General features: G+C 38.2%; 1 protein-coding gene across 10 annotated transcripts in view; it reads right to left on the reverse strand.

Moving 5' to 3' along the window:
- ZNF567 (zinc finger protein 567) overlaps positions 1–15,425 on the reverse strand; it is a 72,405-nt gene that overhangs the window by 22,827 nt on the left and 34,153 nt on the right. For 2 of the 10 annotated variants that reach the window (XM_036232144.1, XM_016119624.2), the window contains exons 1-2: positions 10,826–11,929; positions 7,760–7,836 (exon numbers count right to left, since the gene is read on the reverse strand). The exons of 1 other annotated variant lie outside the window; for it this stretch is intronic. Coding sequence is in view for 7 of the 9 variants with exons in the window: in XM_016119624.2 (XP_015975110.2) it covers positions 7,760–7,768 (9 nt within the window). In the remaining 2 variants the exon portion in view is untranslated. 7 more of the 10 variants (XM_036232143.1, XM_036232141.1, XM_036232137.1 and 4 more) reach the window with 7 other exon arrangements.

The following is a 15,425-nucleotide window of genomic DNA, read 5'->3' on the forward strand; positions in this document are numbered from 1 at the left end:
AACACTCAAATATGTCCTGTCTACAAGACACATGTTTAAATACCATAGACACAAATACCCTAAAGGAAAAAAGACGGAAAAAACATAAACACCACATATGGGAAACCTGATATGGTTATAATAAAAGCAAAAAATAGCTTTCAAGTTGAAGAGTATTATTCCTACAGACAATGGAATATTTCATAATAATAAAAGAGAAAATACATCAAAAAAGTAAAACAATTACAAATGTATATGTACTTAAATAACAGTTTCAAAACACATGAAGCAAAAATTAACAAAAGTAAAATGAGATAAAAAGCGTCCTATGTCATGGTTGATGTTGTTTGTCAGTACCCGAAAGTAGACCAAAGGTGGGGAAAATCTGTTAAGATTTATAATCTAAAGAATACTGACAACCACCTAACTCGCTTGATATTTATAGAACACCACTTTCAATTTCACAATGCATATTTTTTCCAAGAGCAAATAGACTATGCACTAAGACAGAACATAATCAAACTTCAATACTGAACTAAATTAGGTATCAGTGAAAACAATGTATCTAGACAAGCCCCAAATGCTGCAAATTAAATAATGAAACCTGAAGCCAAATTCTTGAAAGTACCAATAAAATTAAAGAACTTCTAGTTAAGTGGATTAAACAACAATATGGCGACTGTCAGATCCTACATATACTAAATAGGTAACAATGGGAGATTATCAACAAATTAAATGCACTAAACCAGATAATGTAGATGAAAGAACATGTTTTCCCTTAAATAACATGTTACCCAAAGAAAAAAAATTATGAAAAACCTAAACTATTAAAGATACCGATTTTGCCATTTGAAAAGTTTTCACGAAAATTTTTCTAGGCTCAGAAGACTTCAGAGTAAATTCTATCAAACATTTAAGAGTTAATGAGACTATTAGACAAACTCATTTTAAAAAATAGAATACTTTTCAATTTTACAAAGTGAATTTTACATTGTTACCAAAACCAGAAGACATTGAGAGCACATTACAGACTAGTATCCCTGATGAATACTGAACAAAAACGTTAACAGAACATTAGCAAATTGAGTAAGATGATATATAAAATGCATAACACATTCTGACCAAGTGGTGCTTATCCCTGGAATGCATGGTTGTTATAACATCTGAAAACCAATAATGTAATCACCATAATATGAGAATAAAGTAGGAAAATCATATATGATCATTTCAAATGAAAAAAATTAGATAAAATTTAATATCTACTTGTATTTTCTCACCAATTTTATTCAACACGATACACAATGCTTAAAGAATGATAAAGAAATATGAGACAGACTGGATGGAAAGGGAGAAGGCAAACCGTATTTACAGATAATGTGATCAGATATGTAGAAACAACTAAGGAATCTACAAAAAAAGTACTAGAAACAATAAATGAACTGAGCAAGGTCACAGGATACTAATATCAAAATACAAGAAAAAATCTGTTTTTATATACAAACAAAAAACAACTGAAAATGAAATTATTAAAATATAAAATTAAAAAATATATCTGTATGACCTGTGTACTGAAAACCAGAAAAAGCAGCTGAGGGGAAATTTTAAAAAACCTAAATTAATATGGAGATACACCAAGCCCAAGAGTTAGAAGACTTACTGCTATCAACTTACCAATTATCTCCAACCAATCTATAGTCTTCAAAAACAATAACAATTCAACAAGGTTGTTTTACAGAGATCGATATGTTGATTCTAAAATTCGCATGGAAAAGTAAAACACAGCATATCTAAAACAAGCTTAAAAAAGGAGAAATGGAAGGTTCACATAACTTGATTTCAGGATTTAATATAACAGTGTTAACACTGGTGAGAGGATAAATATACAATCAATAAAATGCACTACAGAAGTACTCTTACATACATATGGTCAAATGATTGTCAACAAAAGGTTCCAGGATCACTCAGTAGAGAAAAGATGTTTTCACAGATGACCCTGGAAAAACTGAATATCCATTAAAAAAAACACAAAACTTTAACCCAACTGTATAGCATGCAAAAGAACTATGTTGAAATGGATTATTCACTTAAAAGGAAAAACCTAGAGCCACAATTCTTATTTGGTAAATAAAGAATAAAATATGCACAACAGTAGAGTATGCAAAGACTTCTGAGACAGGACACAGATAGCATGGATGATAAAAATTAAAAACCCAATATAGTGGATTTTGTCAAAATTAAAAATGTCAGCTCTGAAAAACACCATTAAGAAAATTAAAAATCAAGTCATACACTAGGAAAAGCTATTCACAGTCCTTTTATCTGACAAAAGACTCATTCCAGAAAATATAAAGAACTCTTACAATGCAATAAGAAAAAAATCCAATCAAAAGTTGGCAAAAGGTCTGAACTCGGAAGATTATATAAATGACAAATAAGCAAAATAAAATGTGCCAACCATTTTCATATCAGGGAAAAGAAAATTAAAATGATAATAAAGTACTATTGCACATTTGCAAGGATGGCTGAAATTATAAAGTGGCCATACCAAGTGCTGGTGAGGATATGAAGCTACTGTAAATCTTGTACTTTACTGATGGGAATGTAAAATGGCACAACAATTTTGCATAACAGCTTTGTAGTTTCTTACAAACACATTTTTCACACAACCCAAGGATTCCACAACTAGATATTTACCCAAGGGAAATGAATATATAGTCCACACAAAGAGTTTCTCTGCAAATGTTCATAGAAGCATCATTCGTTGTAGTCAGAAAGTGGCAAAAAAAACTACCAAAGTGAGTGAATAAACAAATTGCGGTATGTCATATGCTGGAATACTACTCAGCGATACGAGGAATATTCTCACATACACAACAACATAAATCAATTGCAAAATCATATTGAGTTAAATAGGCCAATCCCCCTAAAAGCACATATTCTGTTATTCCGTTTACATGAAATTCAAGAAGAGGTAAAACTAAAATAGGAACAGAAGAAGATATATGACTACTGAAGGCTTGGGGTGGCAGTGGAACAAATGGTTGTATGGGGGCATGAGGGAACCTTCTGGAGTAATGGAAATTTTATATTGTTGATTATTGTGGTGATAACATAGATCTATATACTTTTCAGAGTTCATGAACTCTACACTTAAAATGGGTGCTTTTCATTGCATGTAAATTATACCCCAATAAAGCTGAATAAAAATAAGTGTGTTGATGGTTTTGTTTTGAGAAGGGCAGGATAGCTCTTATTTGACTGTTAACTCCAGATAAAATTATAAACTCCAGGTAAAATATATTTAAAAAACAAACAATAACAACAACAAAAAACTATCTGAGGGCACTGTAAAGTGACCCAAATGGACAGAAAGGGAGGGGAGAATTTACACTTGGAAAAACAGAAGAGTGCTGGGAGAATTGTCAATTTATACTACTTTTACTCTGAAGGCAGAGCCCAAGTACAGTTGACCCTTGAAAACATGGGTTTGAACTGTGTGGGTCCACTGATAACGTAGATTTTTTTTTAATATGTACAGTATTGTAAATGTGTTTTCCTTATGATTTTAATAATTTTCTTTTCTCTAGGTTACTTTATTGTAAGAATACAGTATATTACACAAATACATACAAAATATGTGTTAATCAATTGTTTGTTATCGGTTGTTCATAAACTGATGTTCAAGTGTCAATTATAGCCACTGTGTGTGGCAAATAAAATTCAAGTGGAAACCTACACTCTTACTGGCTTGAAGAACCAAAACACAGAGTTTAGGGCAATAGCAGCAGCCAGAAATGAAGAAGGGAAATCTCACAGAAAGGACAGTCAGAGGAGGGGAGGCCCAAGGTTTTGAATAAACTGTGTTCACACCTTTGGCTGATATCTCAATTAGGCATGCATGGGCCAGAACCCAAGCATCCTGGTTAAACATAAAAGCAAGGATTCAAGCTTCCACCATCAGTAAGTCTGAAGTTCGAGGTTTGGGTTGAGCCAACTTAACTGTCTAATAAAAAACAGACAGATCAATATTCTCTCACTTCCATGTCCATGGAAATAAATTACTATAATAAGTTCTCTCCTACCAAAAACAACCCCCAAATAGTAAACTGTAAAATATATATTAAGCATGGTTTCTAGCACTGACAGCACAGAATGGTAATCCCTCCAAGAAGGGACACAAAGTTTCCAGGTCACAGCACAGGGAGAAGGAACACAATCAACCCAGCAGTCTCCCTAATTTTAAGAAAGAGATCAGAATTTGAAGAGTCCAGAATAGCTAGAACTGCCAGGCAAAATACTGAAGAGGGAGGAGTAGGAGAGAGGGGGAGGAGGGAGGCGCGGAGGGAGAGGTGGGGAGAGAGAGACAGAGACAGAGAAAGTAAGCTGGATCTGGCCCATGGGCTATGGGTTGGTGACGTTAGTAATGGGACTAAATTAGTCCTAGAGCAAATGCTCCTCTACACTAAAAAAAGCTTTAAAGCAAGCCTCAAGAGGGTCAAAATGCTTTGAAGTAACTAACCCTTTAAAGGAATATAACAAAACACAGCATCCAGCAATTTAAAAATCAAGCAAAAAATGTCCAGGCATGTAAAGAAGCAGAAAAATAGATTCCACATTCAGGAGGGGGAAAATAAAACCCAACCCAAAATAACAGAGGTAATGGATTTAATAAATAAGAATGTTAAAACAAGTATTATCAATATGCTACAAACGCTCAAGAATGCAGAGGAAAAGATGATCATGATGAGAGAAACTGAAGATAACAAACAGGATCAAATAGGCTTTCTAGTAAAAACATGTGTGAAAAATATAATAGATGTAAGTAAAAGCAGATTAGACAGTCAGTAAGGAAAGAGCAGTGAACTTGAAGAGAAAGTAACATAAGGTATCCAAAACACTTTGGCAATTGACTGTGTTTCAATAAAACTTTACTTATAAAACCAGGAGGCATGCCTGATTTAGCCTTCAGGCAATAGTTTGCCAACCCTTGGCCTAGGGCAACCACTGAAAAAATAAAGAGGTATTTGTAATAAGTAAATAATAGAGAAAAAATAGAATCATGAAACAATTTCTCAATTTAAAAGAAAACAAGAAGAGAAAAAAAAGAAACAATAAAAACAATTGGGAAGAACAGAAAAATTGCATGGTGGTATATTTAAACCAAAATTATCAATAATTACATTAAATAAAAATGGACTGAAACTAATGAAAAGGTAGAGTGTCAGACTGGAGAATAAAGTAAGACTAAACTATATACTGTCTGTAAAAGACTCACTATAAATATGAAACTTAATAGGAGGGGCACTGCTAAAGATTGCACAAACATCAAAAGGATAAAAATACATCGTATTCTCAACAATTTTATGCTGATAAATTTTACAACTGAGATAAAATGGACAAAATTTCTTGAAAGACACAAACTACAAAGGCTCACTTTAGAAAATATATTGATAACCTGAATAGCCGTGTTTCGTTTTGTTTTTGTTTTTTTTTTTTAAGCCCTAAGTCTTATTAAGGAACATGAACTGCCAGTTAAACACCTTCCCACAAAAAAATCTCAAGGATCAGATGGCTTCCCTGGTGAATTCTAACAGTTGAGGAACAAACAATATCGATTCTACACAAATTATTTCAGAAAATAAGAGGAGAGAATTTGTCTCAACTCATTTTACAAGATAGCACTACCCTGATACCAAAACTAGACACAGATGTTACAAGAAAAACTACAGACCAGATTCTTTATGAACCACAGACAAAAGAATTTTTAACAGTGTATTAGCAAACGCATCAAGCAACATACACACACACACACACAAATATACTAACCAAATGGGGTTTATCCTACAGCTACTAAGTTGGTTTAATACTTCAAAGTCAATCAGTATAATTCACCTTGTTAAAAAAAAAGACAGAGAAAAACCATACAATGGAGAAAAAACTTTTCACAAAATTCAACACCCACTCGTGATAAAAAATATCAGCAAACTAGAACTTCTTTAACCTTATTAATCTGATAAAGAGCATCTATGTAAAACCTTTAGCTAACATTCACTGAAAGACTAAATGTTTTACCCGTTAATTCAAGAAGAAGCCAAAAATGTCTGTTCTCACCACTTCTATTCAACATTGTACTGAAGGTTCTAGACAATGTAATAAAGCAAAACAGAAACGAAAGGAGCTCGGATGGAAAAGAGTCATTCTTCATATATGACATCATTGTCTATGTAGAAAATCCTTAAGAATCTTCAAAAAAATTCCTAGAATAAGTTAGTTGAGAAAGACTGCAGGTCAATATACAAAAATCAAGTGCATTTTCATGTACTAGCCATAAACGAGGGGAACTTGAAATAAAAATGAATACCATTTATAATACCATAAAAAAATACCTAGTGATTAATACATATGACAAAACATTTGCCAGACTGGAACACTGAAAACAATATTTACATAAAAGGAGATGTGCATCACAGTCATGAATTGGAACACTATATTATTATTAATAAATTGTCAATGAGCATTTTAATATTGTTCTCTCTCCTAAGGGACTGTATTTATACATTCCTCTAATGTGCTTTGGGTCTGATTATATAAAAACTTTAAGGGTTATTGTTTAATATTATTGGTATAGTTTCTGTTTGTAATGATGAAAAAGTTCTGGAAATAGTGTTGCTTACACAACAATGTGAATGTACTTAATGGCACTGAATGGAACCCTTAAAAAGGGTTAATATGGTAAATTTTTTATGTTATGTCTATTTTACTACAATTTTTTTTTTTAAAAAGTTAAGCCTGAAAGAGTAAGATACACAAAGATCCATGGGTGAGCACTGGGGTGAGCATTTAAAGGACTGGAAAAGGAGCAAAGGTGTTAAGTGAGAAGACGAGTGACTGCCATGAAAGAGGCACCCAAATAAAGATGACATCAGTGGGGATAAGGGATCTGTGGTACAAAGAATAAGATTCACTACTACGGTTTTAACACTCGGAATGGAGATTTAGGGTTAAAATTATTTGAACATCATTAGAATATAATACTGGTGGATTGTGAATAGGAATAGGAGACTTCAAAGAGAACCAATACAGAAGTTCTGAAAGAAAACACTGAGAGAAATATTTTTGAAACCAAGAGCAGAATATTTAAAGAGTTACACTTTTGGTTCAGTAAGGTGATTAAAGCAAATATGTTTACCTCTGCATCTAAATTTAAAAATGAGAAGAAATTCTAAATTAGGAATAAATCTATAACGTCATTAGTATACCGGAGTGTGTTATTGGCAGACCATAGATTTTTAGGAATTGTTAGCAGCCAGGAGCAAAATTGAAGAACATACAGGAGAAATACATGAGTCTCAGTTTTTGTGGAATCTGTCGGGCACGGCTCTAGTCTTAAAGCCTCAAGACAGGACTCCTTGTCATTTACTAATAGCAATCTATCAATTCCATCTCCATCCTGTTTTTATCTATAAAGTTCATGCAGTAATATATTCTCATTTAACTTGAGAAAATGCATTTTTGTCCCAGCATTGCTTCTGGAAAAAGACTGAGAAACATGTTAAATGACATATCATTTAACGTGTGAACACTGGTTAAAAGTACAAGCGGCACTTGTGGAAGGTAAAGGCTTATCTAGCCAATATGGGAAGAAATGAGGACCACTTCCCTGAAGGAAAAGATAGTCAAAAGGATTTAATACAAGAAAGGCAAATGCTCAAACATCCTCAGGGGGGCGGGTAGGGAGGAGACTATTCAGAAAGGAGAGAGAAAAACACTATCACCTCACCTGAGCCATAGTTTTGAGTTCTGCAAGGGATGATCAGTTTTCCTTTAGGATCGATCCTCTTTGGAAAGGGGTGGTTCCTAAGAAGGTAAAGCCAAGATGAAAAGACGCCACATACCACTACACATACTATGCCTTACCACTCTCTTATGATTCAAATAAAATTGCCTCTATTTCCCTTGCTTTGGCCCTCATCTACTCTGCACATCCCACATAAATACAGTGGGGGAGGATCAGCTGATAAATCTTATTTTATCCCCAGAGGTAGAGACACAGGCTCATGGGGCAACAGGTTAAATTTTGGGAAGGCTCCCCTTTTCTGTTCACACCATCTTTTCTTACTTAAGCAGCCTACTGATATTAATGACTTCCAAGTCGCTCTCCATTAAGGTTCTACCATTTACACTGTCACCAGCACTACATGAGAATACCTGTCACCCCTTATGAATACAACTGATACAAACTTCTTGATGTCTACCTATCTAATAGGTATAAATTGTGCTACTAGTTTTTATTTTTCTTATTGTGAGAGAAGATAAGCTTATTTTCTAATTTTAAAAAACTTCTTTAGTTTCTTGTCTGTGAACATTATCTTATTATTATTTTGCTTTTCTCTCAGGTTATTTTTATTTTCTAGATTAACATTAGATCTTTGTAAAAGGAAAGCAATTAATCCTTTATTTACTTAAAATAATTTTTTATACTTTCTCATTTGACTTTTTCCCACAAAAATAACTTAAAAAAAAAGATTATGGGCCATCTGGTTTAGTACCATCAGGTATTCGATAGCCTGTATTTCCTCCACCCACCAAAACTGCCATCTTAATCATACACTTTATTTCCTTTATGTATGTGCCTAGATCTGTATTTTTTATTTAGTTCCACTGATGTGTTCATTTAATTGGCAAGATCACACTCTGCAGTTAATACAGTTTTAAAATGCATTTCAGCATCATGTAGAGCTACTTCCCCCTTCATTATTTTTCTCTTTTAGAATTTCTGGCTTGTTAGTTTTCTCTTAAGAACTTCGAAAATTCAAATATTCTACTGAAATTTTAATGGAATTGCATGAAATGTTAAGGAGTTTTGACACTTTATCATGTTGTGGCTTCTCATTCATTTATTCAAGTCCTAATTTCTGAGTCCCTTAGAAACATAAAAGTTTTTTAACACATCATATCTCATGTTTTTGATGGCCACTGGCCACTTCCCAGTTTTCTGATACATTATCTACACATCTGTGCACATGCACACACACATATATAAATATATGAAGTCTATTGCCTTCTTATGATTTTTTTCCAGCAAACCTGAGTTTTTAACAAGAAGGTAACTCGCACCCTGATGCCACTGGGAACTGAAGTGATAAGAGGATGTGTGCGAAAATTGTAAATGTATCCAGGATTTGGGAGGGCAAAGTAACTAAGGTGGCTAATTCTCACCTGAGCTCTAAATGGGGAACCCATGGATAGCAAACCTGAGTTGATCTGGATCCTCCTGTCCAAGAGGACTGGAGAGACTAGACTCACCAGAGCAGGGCCACATCATGCTCAGAGGAAGCACTGGGGAGGCAGCTGGATAAGTGGCTGTGCCTATGAGAAGACGTGTACCTGGGGTTCTCTCAGAAAGGAAGAGATAACTTACACTAAATTATAATTGGACCAGTCATGTTAGCCTCTTCCTATTCCTGACTTTTGACTTCTCTTCCTTTTTTCAGCTCCCAATCCATTCTAGCTGGAGACTACTCACCTAGAGGGAATAAAGAGGAGACAAAATAGAGGTTGAGGAATTACAGAAGAACTCGATCATGTACTCTTTCCCACAGCAGGCTTCCATCAAGGAAGGAGAATTTTCTGCTTTTAAAACAAGTTTGAGGTACTGATTTCTATGATGAATATTTTACTTAGCTAAATGATTATTATGAGACTGATCTTGTGTTTAAATGACTAACAGATTTTTTTATTACCTTCAGAATGACTGAAGGAATTATTAAATCTGCCCAGGAATTCATCCAGCAGCAGGAAAAAAAAAAATCACCCAAATAGAAATTTTGAGAGTGGCAATAACGGGTCCTACTGATTTCAACATTTTGGTCATTAGTCGATATGGGGTTTCCCACTATAATATCCTACCACCCGAAAATTATTTTAATTTTACTTCATCCTTTCCATTTTAAAAATCTCTACTTATTTTGTCTAGTTACCACAGAGTCAAATTCTACAGGCATATAAAATAACCAATATTCAGAAAATCTAAACACTACATACTTAACTAGTCATGCATCCAATTCCTCCATCTCAATTACATAATGAGCTATGTTCATAATTGCCACGGACTGAGCACACAGAATACTTTAGAAATTAGACATACGTACACTTATATCACTGAAGACACAACCACTATCCTACAGGCACTCACGTCACGCATAATCTCACGGAACCCTTGACATACTTGTACGCAAAGTAGAAAAATTTCACTCACAAATCCCTTATAGTTGCCTCTCCAAAGTCACACACAGTCTCAAACACAAATAAACTCTCACCTAGTTAAAAAAATTATTCACATGCTGAGGCCCTATCACTTTCACAACCAAGCGGTCCTGCACCAGCACACGGAGTAACACGTACCCAAACACACCCAAGGACAGGCACAAAAAGCCACAGAAATTGAATCTCCCTGTGTGCCAGGCCGCGCTCTGAGAGCTGGGGTTTCCTCACCGGGGCGGGGAGAAAAAATAATTCTTGCCCACGTCGAGGTCACAGTTCCCTCCTTGGGCTTCCAGTCCCCTCCTCGGATCTAAGTTGGATCCCCCTTTCCCTCCTGGTCTCGCTCCTGACCGGGCTCCCGATTCCCTCCTCGGCGTTCCCGGCCTTGGCTCCCGGTCCCTTCCTTTGCCTAGCTTCTCCCTTCCCTCCTCGCTTTCTCTAGAGGCCGGACTCTCGCTTTCCTCCCCGGTCCTAGGTTCCCTCCTTCTTCCCCCAGCCTAGGTTCTCGCCTCCCTCCTCGGCACTGCCCCCGGGCGCCGCCATCACCCGCCTCCTACTCGCCTTTAGCACCCGCCAGCCTCACCTCCGACCACTAGCCAGCCGTCTGCGCCTGCGTACTCCCGCGCCGGCGGTACCTCCCGAGTGTCTCCGCGGCTCGGTCTTCGCCACTGCGGCCTCCGCGGGTGCCTTCTGCACATCCGGGCTTTCCGGCTTTGAACTACATTTCCCACCGCCCCCTAGCAGCTTTGAGAAAGAACTTACATCGCAGCTCTTGTCTGATTCTCCTCCTTAGTCCTCAAATTCGTCCTGTTCCGAGGGGTAACCTGAGTCTGGGCGCGCTGACGCTCGCACTGTGGACGCTGGAGCTCAGGGTTTGAGCGTGTGTAAGCGTTTGCGGCCGTGACGAGGCGGGGTGTGTGTGCGGTGATAGGGCCCTGACTGGTGCGTGATTGTGTTTGTTCCTGCTCCGATGCCGGACTTTTTAAATGACGTCGATTGGCTGTGATGTGGGGTATGTGGCACCGTGCCTTTTGAGACACCGCATCAGAAGACAGTGCCCTTGTTACCTACTGGGATGCAAGAGGCTTTTAATTCTGTGATCTGTTAGAAGTTAGGTTGTGCCACCGAGGTAAAGCTTCCTTTATGCAGTTCTGGATTTAACGTTGGGCCTGAGGGGTCTGTTGAAGATCTCCCTGAAAGTATATCTGTGCCTGAAAACTACAGATGCCTATGTTAACCAGAGTTGCCTGGCAGTGGAGCCTGACCTGAACTGCCTTCCTCTTGGCACCTGCCTCTCCAGTGCCCAGCATCTTAATGCAGAGCCGGTATCTGTGGAGTGAGTGTCATCAGCTGAGGGGCCAATTTTAGGTTCTTTCCTTTGTTAGGGTCTGTATCCTTGGGTTTCCTGCTGCTTCCTCTTTTCTCCAGCTTTATAGCCCAGGAATGGTTGCCAATGGTCGCAAATAATGCTGGTTTCATGTGCACTTGAAAAGAATGTATATTCTGCTGCTTATGGTGAAATACTCTTAAAGTGTCAATTAAATTCTTCTGGTCTAATGTGTCATTTAAGACCACTCTTTCCTTGTTGAGTTTATGTCTGGAAGATCTTTCCATCGATGTCGATGGGGTGTTAAAGTCCCCTACTATGACTATTACAGCAGTCCCCAACCTTTTTGGCACCAGGGACCAGTGCGCCTATGAGAATCTAATGCCTGATGATCTGAGGTGGAGCTGAGGCAGTGATGCTAGCAGCGGGGAGCAGCTGCAAATACAGATGAAGTTTTGCTTGCTCACCCATCATTCACCTCCCTCTGTGTAGCTCGGTTCCTCATAGGCAATGGATTGGTACTGGTCTTTGGCCCAGGGCTTGGGGCTCCTGCTGTATTACTGTTGATCTCTCCTTTTATGTCCATCAATATTTGCTTTATAAATGTAGGTCCTCCTATGTTGGGTGCATAAATGTTTACAAAGGTTATAGCTTCTTGTTGTATTGACCCCTTTATTATTATGAAATATCCTTCATTGTCTCTTATTATAGCCTTTGTATTAAAATCTCTTTTGTCTAATGTAAGTATTGCTACCCCAGATTTTTTTTCATTTCCATTTGCATATCTTTTAGTCTGTGTGTGTCTTTGGATCTGAAGTGAGTCTCTTGTAGGCAGCATATGTATGGGTCTTGTTTCCTTATCCATTCAGCTATGCTATGTCTTTTGATTGGAGCAGTTAATCCATTTGCTTTTAAAGTGTTTACCGATAGCTAAATAGTTATTGCCATTTTATTATTCATAGTTTATATCTTTTTCTTTCTTCTTTTTAAAGTGATCCCTTAACATTTCTTGTTATACTAGAACTCCTTTAGCTTTTTCTTGTCTGGGAAGCTCTTTATCTGTCCTTTGATTCTAAATGATAGCCTTGCTGGATAGATTAATTTTGGTTGTAGGTCCTTGCTTTTCACCACTTTGAATGTTTTGTGCCAATCACTTCTGGCCTGCACAATTTCTGTTGAGAAATCTGCTTTCAGTCTAATGGGAGCTCACTTGTAGGTAACTAAAAGCTTTTTTCTTGCTGCTTTTAAGATTCTCTTTAACCTTTGTCATTTTAATTATGATGTGTCTTGGTGTGGGCCTCTTTGAGTTCTTCTTGTTAGGCACTCTGTGCTTCCTGGGCTTGTATGTCTATTTCCTTTGCCAGGATAGGGAAATTTTCTGTCATTATTTCTTCAAAGGTTTTCAATTCCTTGCTGTCTCTCATTTCCTTCTGGTACTCTTATGATGTGAATGTTGGTATGCTTGGTGTTGTCCCAGAGGCCCCTTAAACTCTCTTCATTTTTTTGAATTCCTTTTCTGGTTTCCTGTTCTGATTGGGTGTTTTCTGCTCCCTTGTCCATCAAATGGCTGATTTGATCCTCTGCTTCATCTAATCTACTGTTGATTCCTCCTGGTATATTCTTATTATTGCTAACTTGTCTTCGAAATTGCTGATTTGATCCTCTGCTATTGATTCTTCCTGGTGTATTCTTCATTTGTTATTGTATTCTTCATTTCTGACTGGTTCTTTTTTTATGCTTGCTATCTCATTGTTGAAGTTCTAAGTTCCTTGAGCATCCCTCCCACCAGTTTTTGAATACTTGCCTGTTTTGTTTAGTTCTTTTTCTGGAGTTATCGCCCCTTCTTTCATTTGGGACATTTTGGTCTCCTCATTTTGGCTGCCTCTCTGTGTTTGTTTCTATGCATTAGGTAGATCTGCTTCTTCTCCCAGTCTTGGCTGGATGGCCTTATGTAGTAGGTGTCTTGGCACCGTCTCCCCAATCACCTGAGCAGGTGATCCAGGAGTTGTCACTTGTGTGGGTTGTCTGTGCCCTCTTGTTGTAGTTGAGCCCTGATTGCCGTTGGCACATGAGTGGAAGGGATTGACCCTCAGGCTGACTGGCTGTATGGATTGGCCACGACCACAGCGTATGAGCTCCTGTGCCAGGACTGATCCCGTAGAGTGGGATTTACCCAGCAGGCACTGGTACCAGCCAACACCATCCTTTGAGTGTGCTGTTCGGGGGGCTAATCTGGTGGTGCTCTGTTGTGGTCTGAAGCCAGCTATAGGTGTGTTGGTTCTGGGGCTGCTTGGGAGGGACTCTGGTGCAGGCCAAGGTCATCGCCAAGCTTGTGACTGGTCTGGCGTTACCTAGTTGAGCTACAAAGTGTCTGTGGTTGGTTGCTGCCTATGCTGGACCTGGTGGTGCTTGAGTGAAAGAGAGCACACTGGGAGCTGAGTCTGGCTGCCATCAATACTGGGCCTGGGATCATTCAGCATAAGTGCACCTGGAGGCTGGCCACCACCTGTCAGCTGACTGTAAGTCTCAGTCACTGAGAGACCCTTCGGTAGTACATGAGTTGGATGAGGCACTGTTCTTAGGAAGTCACCAGGGTGGGAGAAGTGGTGTTCACCAGGTTAATGCAGATTCAGATTTGGTCATGTTGGGGGGGCGGGCTCAACACAAGGACAGTGGTGGCTGTCTCTCCATCCCTTACCCCAAAGCCACACAACTCAGTTTCTCCCTGCATGTCTCTAGCGCTCCACCCGCTCCCCAGCCACCAGAGCCCTGGGTAAGTGCTTCTGAGAGAATGAGGCTGTGCAGAGGCCCTTTATGAGATGCTTGGGTTTCCAACATCCTTCCTTCTCACCTGGCTAGATGGAATTCCTGCTGATTTTCACAGCCAGGTGTTGCAGGGGCTTCTCTTCCCAGCACTGGTGTCCAGGCTGGGGACCCTGGTGTGGGGCTGGGATTCCTTGCTTCTCGGGGGGACGTCTGTAGTCGAGATATCCCTCCCAGTTTTTAACCTCCACACATGGGTGTGGGGTCAGCCTGTTTCGTGTCTCCACCCCTCCTACCAGTCTCGAGGTGGTTTCTTCTTTATAGCCATAGCTCTAAGACTTCTGTTCAGCTTGTCTTAAGATTGTTCTCCAGGTTGATTGTTCTATAATTTAGTTACAATTTTAATATTGTTGTAGGAGGAGATGAGCATAATGTTAACCTTCTCTGCCATCTTGACCAGAGATTCAACTTCCTTTTCTTCCCAATGATCAAGGTGATGTTCTGAATTTCTGCATAGCCAGATCAGGCCTAAACCTCATTTCCTCTTCTATGTGCAGAGTTTCAATTTATAAGGCAGATGTGATTTCTTTGTTAGAGCAATGGTTGGTGTAGAGGTTGGCAATAAGAGATCTGAGCCTAGGCAAGTGTGGGCAACAAGTAAGAGGACTCTATTGTGTATAGAATCTTAGGATTTAAGGTTAGAACCTTTAAGGTAGTGTGTGAGCATCTGAAAGGCTTCACATCTAGGAAGAAAGTTGAGGCCTCTTCAGCCAGAATTCAAACCACTACAACAATATACATACCTCCTATTATTTTTTTCCTGATGGTAAAATTAGTAGATTCTTAATTCCAAATGAAGAGAATAGAGACAAGCTTAAAGTAAAGTTCACATACAAATGGCATCTTTACACATTTTATTCCAAATCTTTTCACCTGTTTCTCTGTGAAGTAACATGTGGGTATAGGACTTTCTCATTCAAAACGGAATTGTACTGCAATACTGTTTTGCAATCTACTTTGAATCAAATCTTAAACTCTGTCATAATTTTTTGACTACATTGTTTGTATGGGTATGCTATAATTTATTTAACCA

This window comes from Rousettus aegyptiacus, unplaced genomic scaffold (genome assembly GCF_014176215.1).
Source record: "Rousettus aegyptiacus isolate mRouAeg1 unplaced genomic scaffold, mRouAeg1.p scaffold_m13_p_14, whole genome shotgun sequence".
Taxonomy (NCBI): domain Eukaryota; kingdom Metazoa; phylum Chordata; class Mammalia; order Chiroptera; family Pteropodidae; genus Rousettus; species Rousettus aegyptiacus.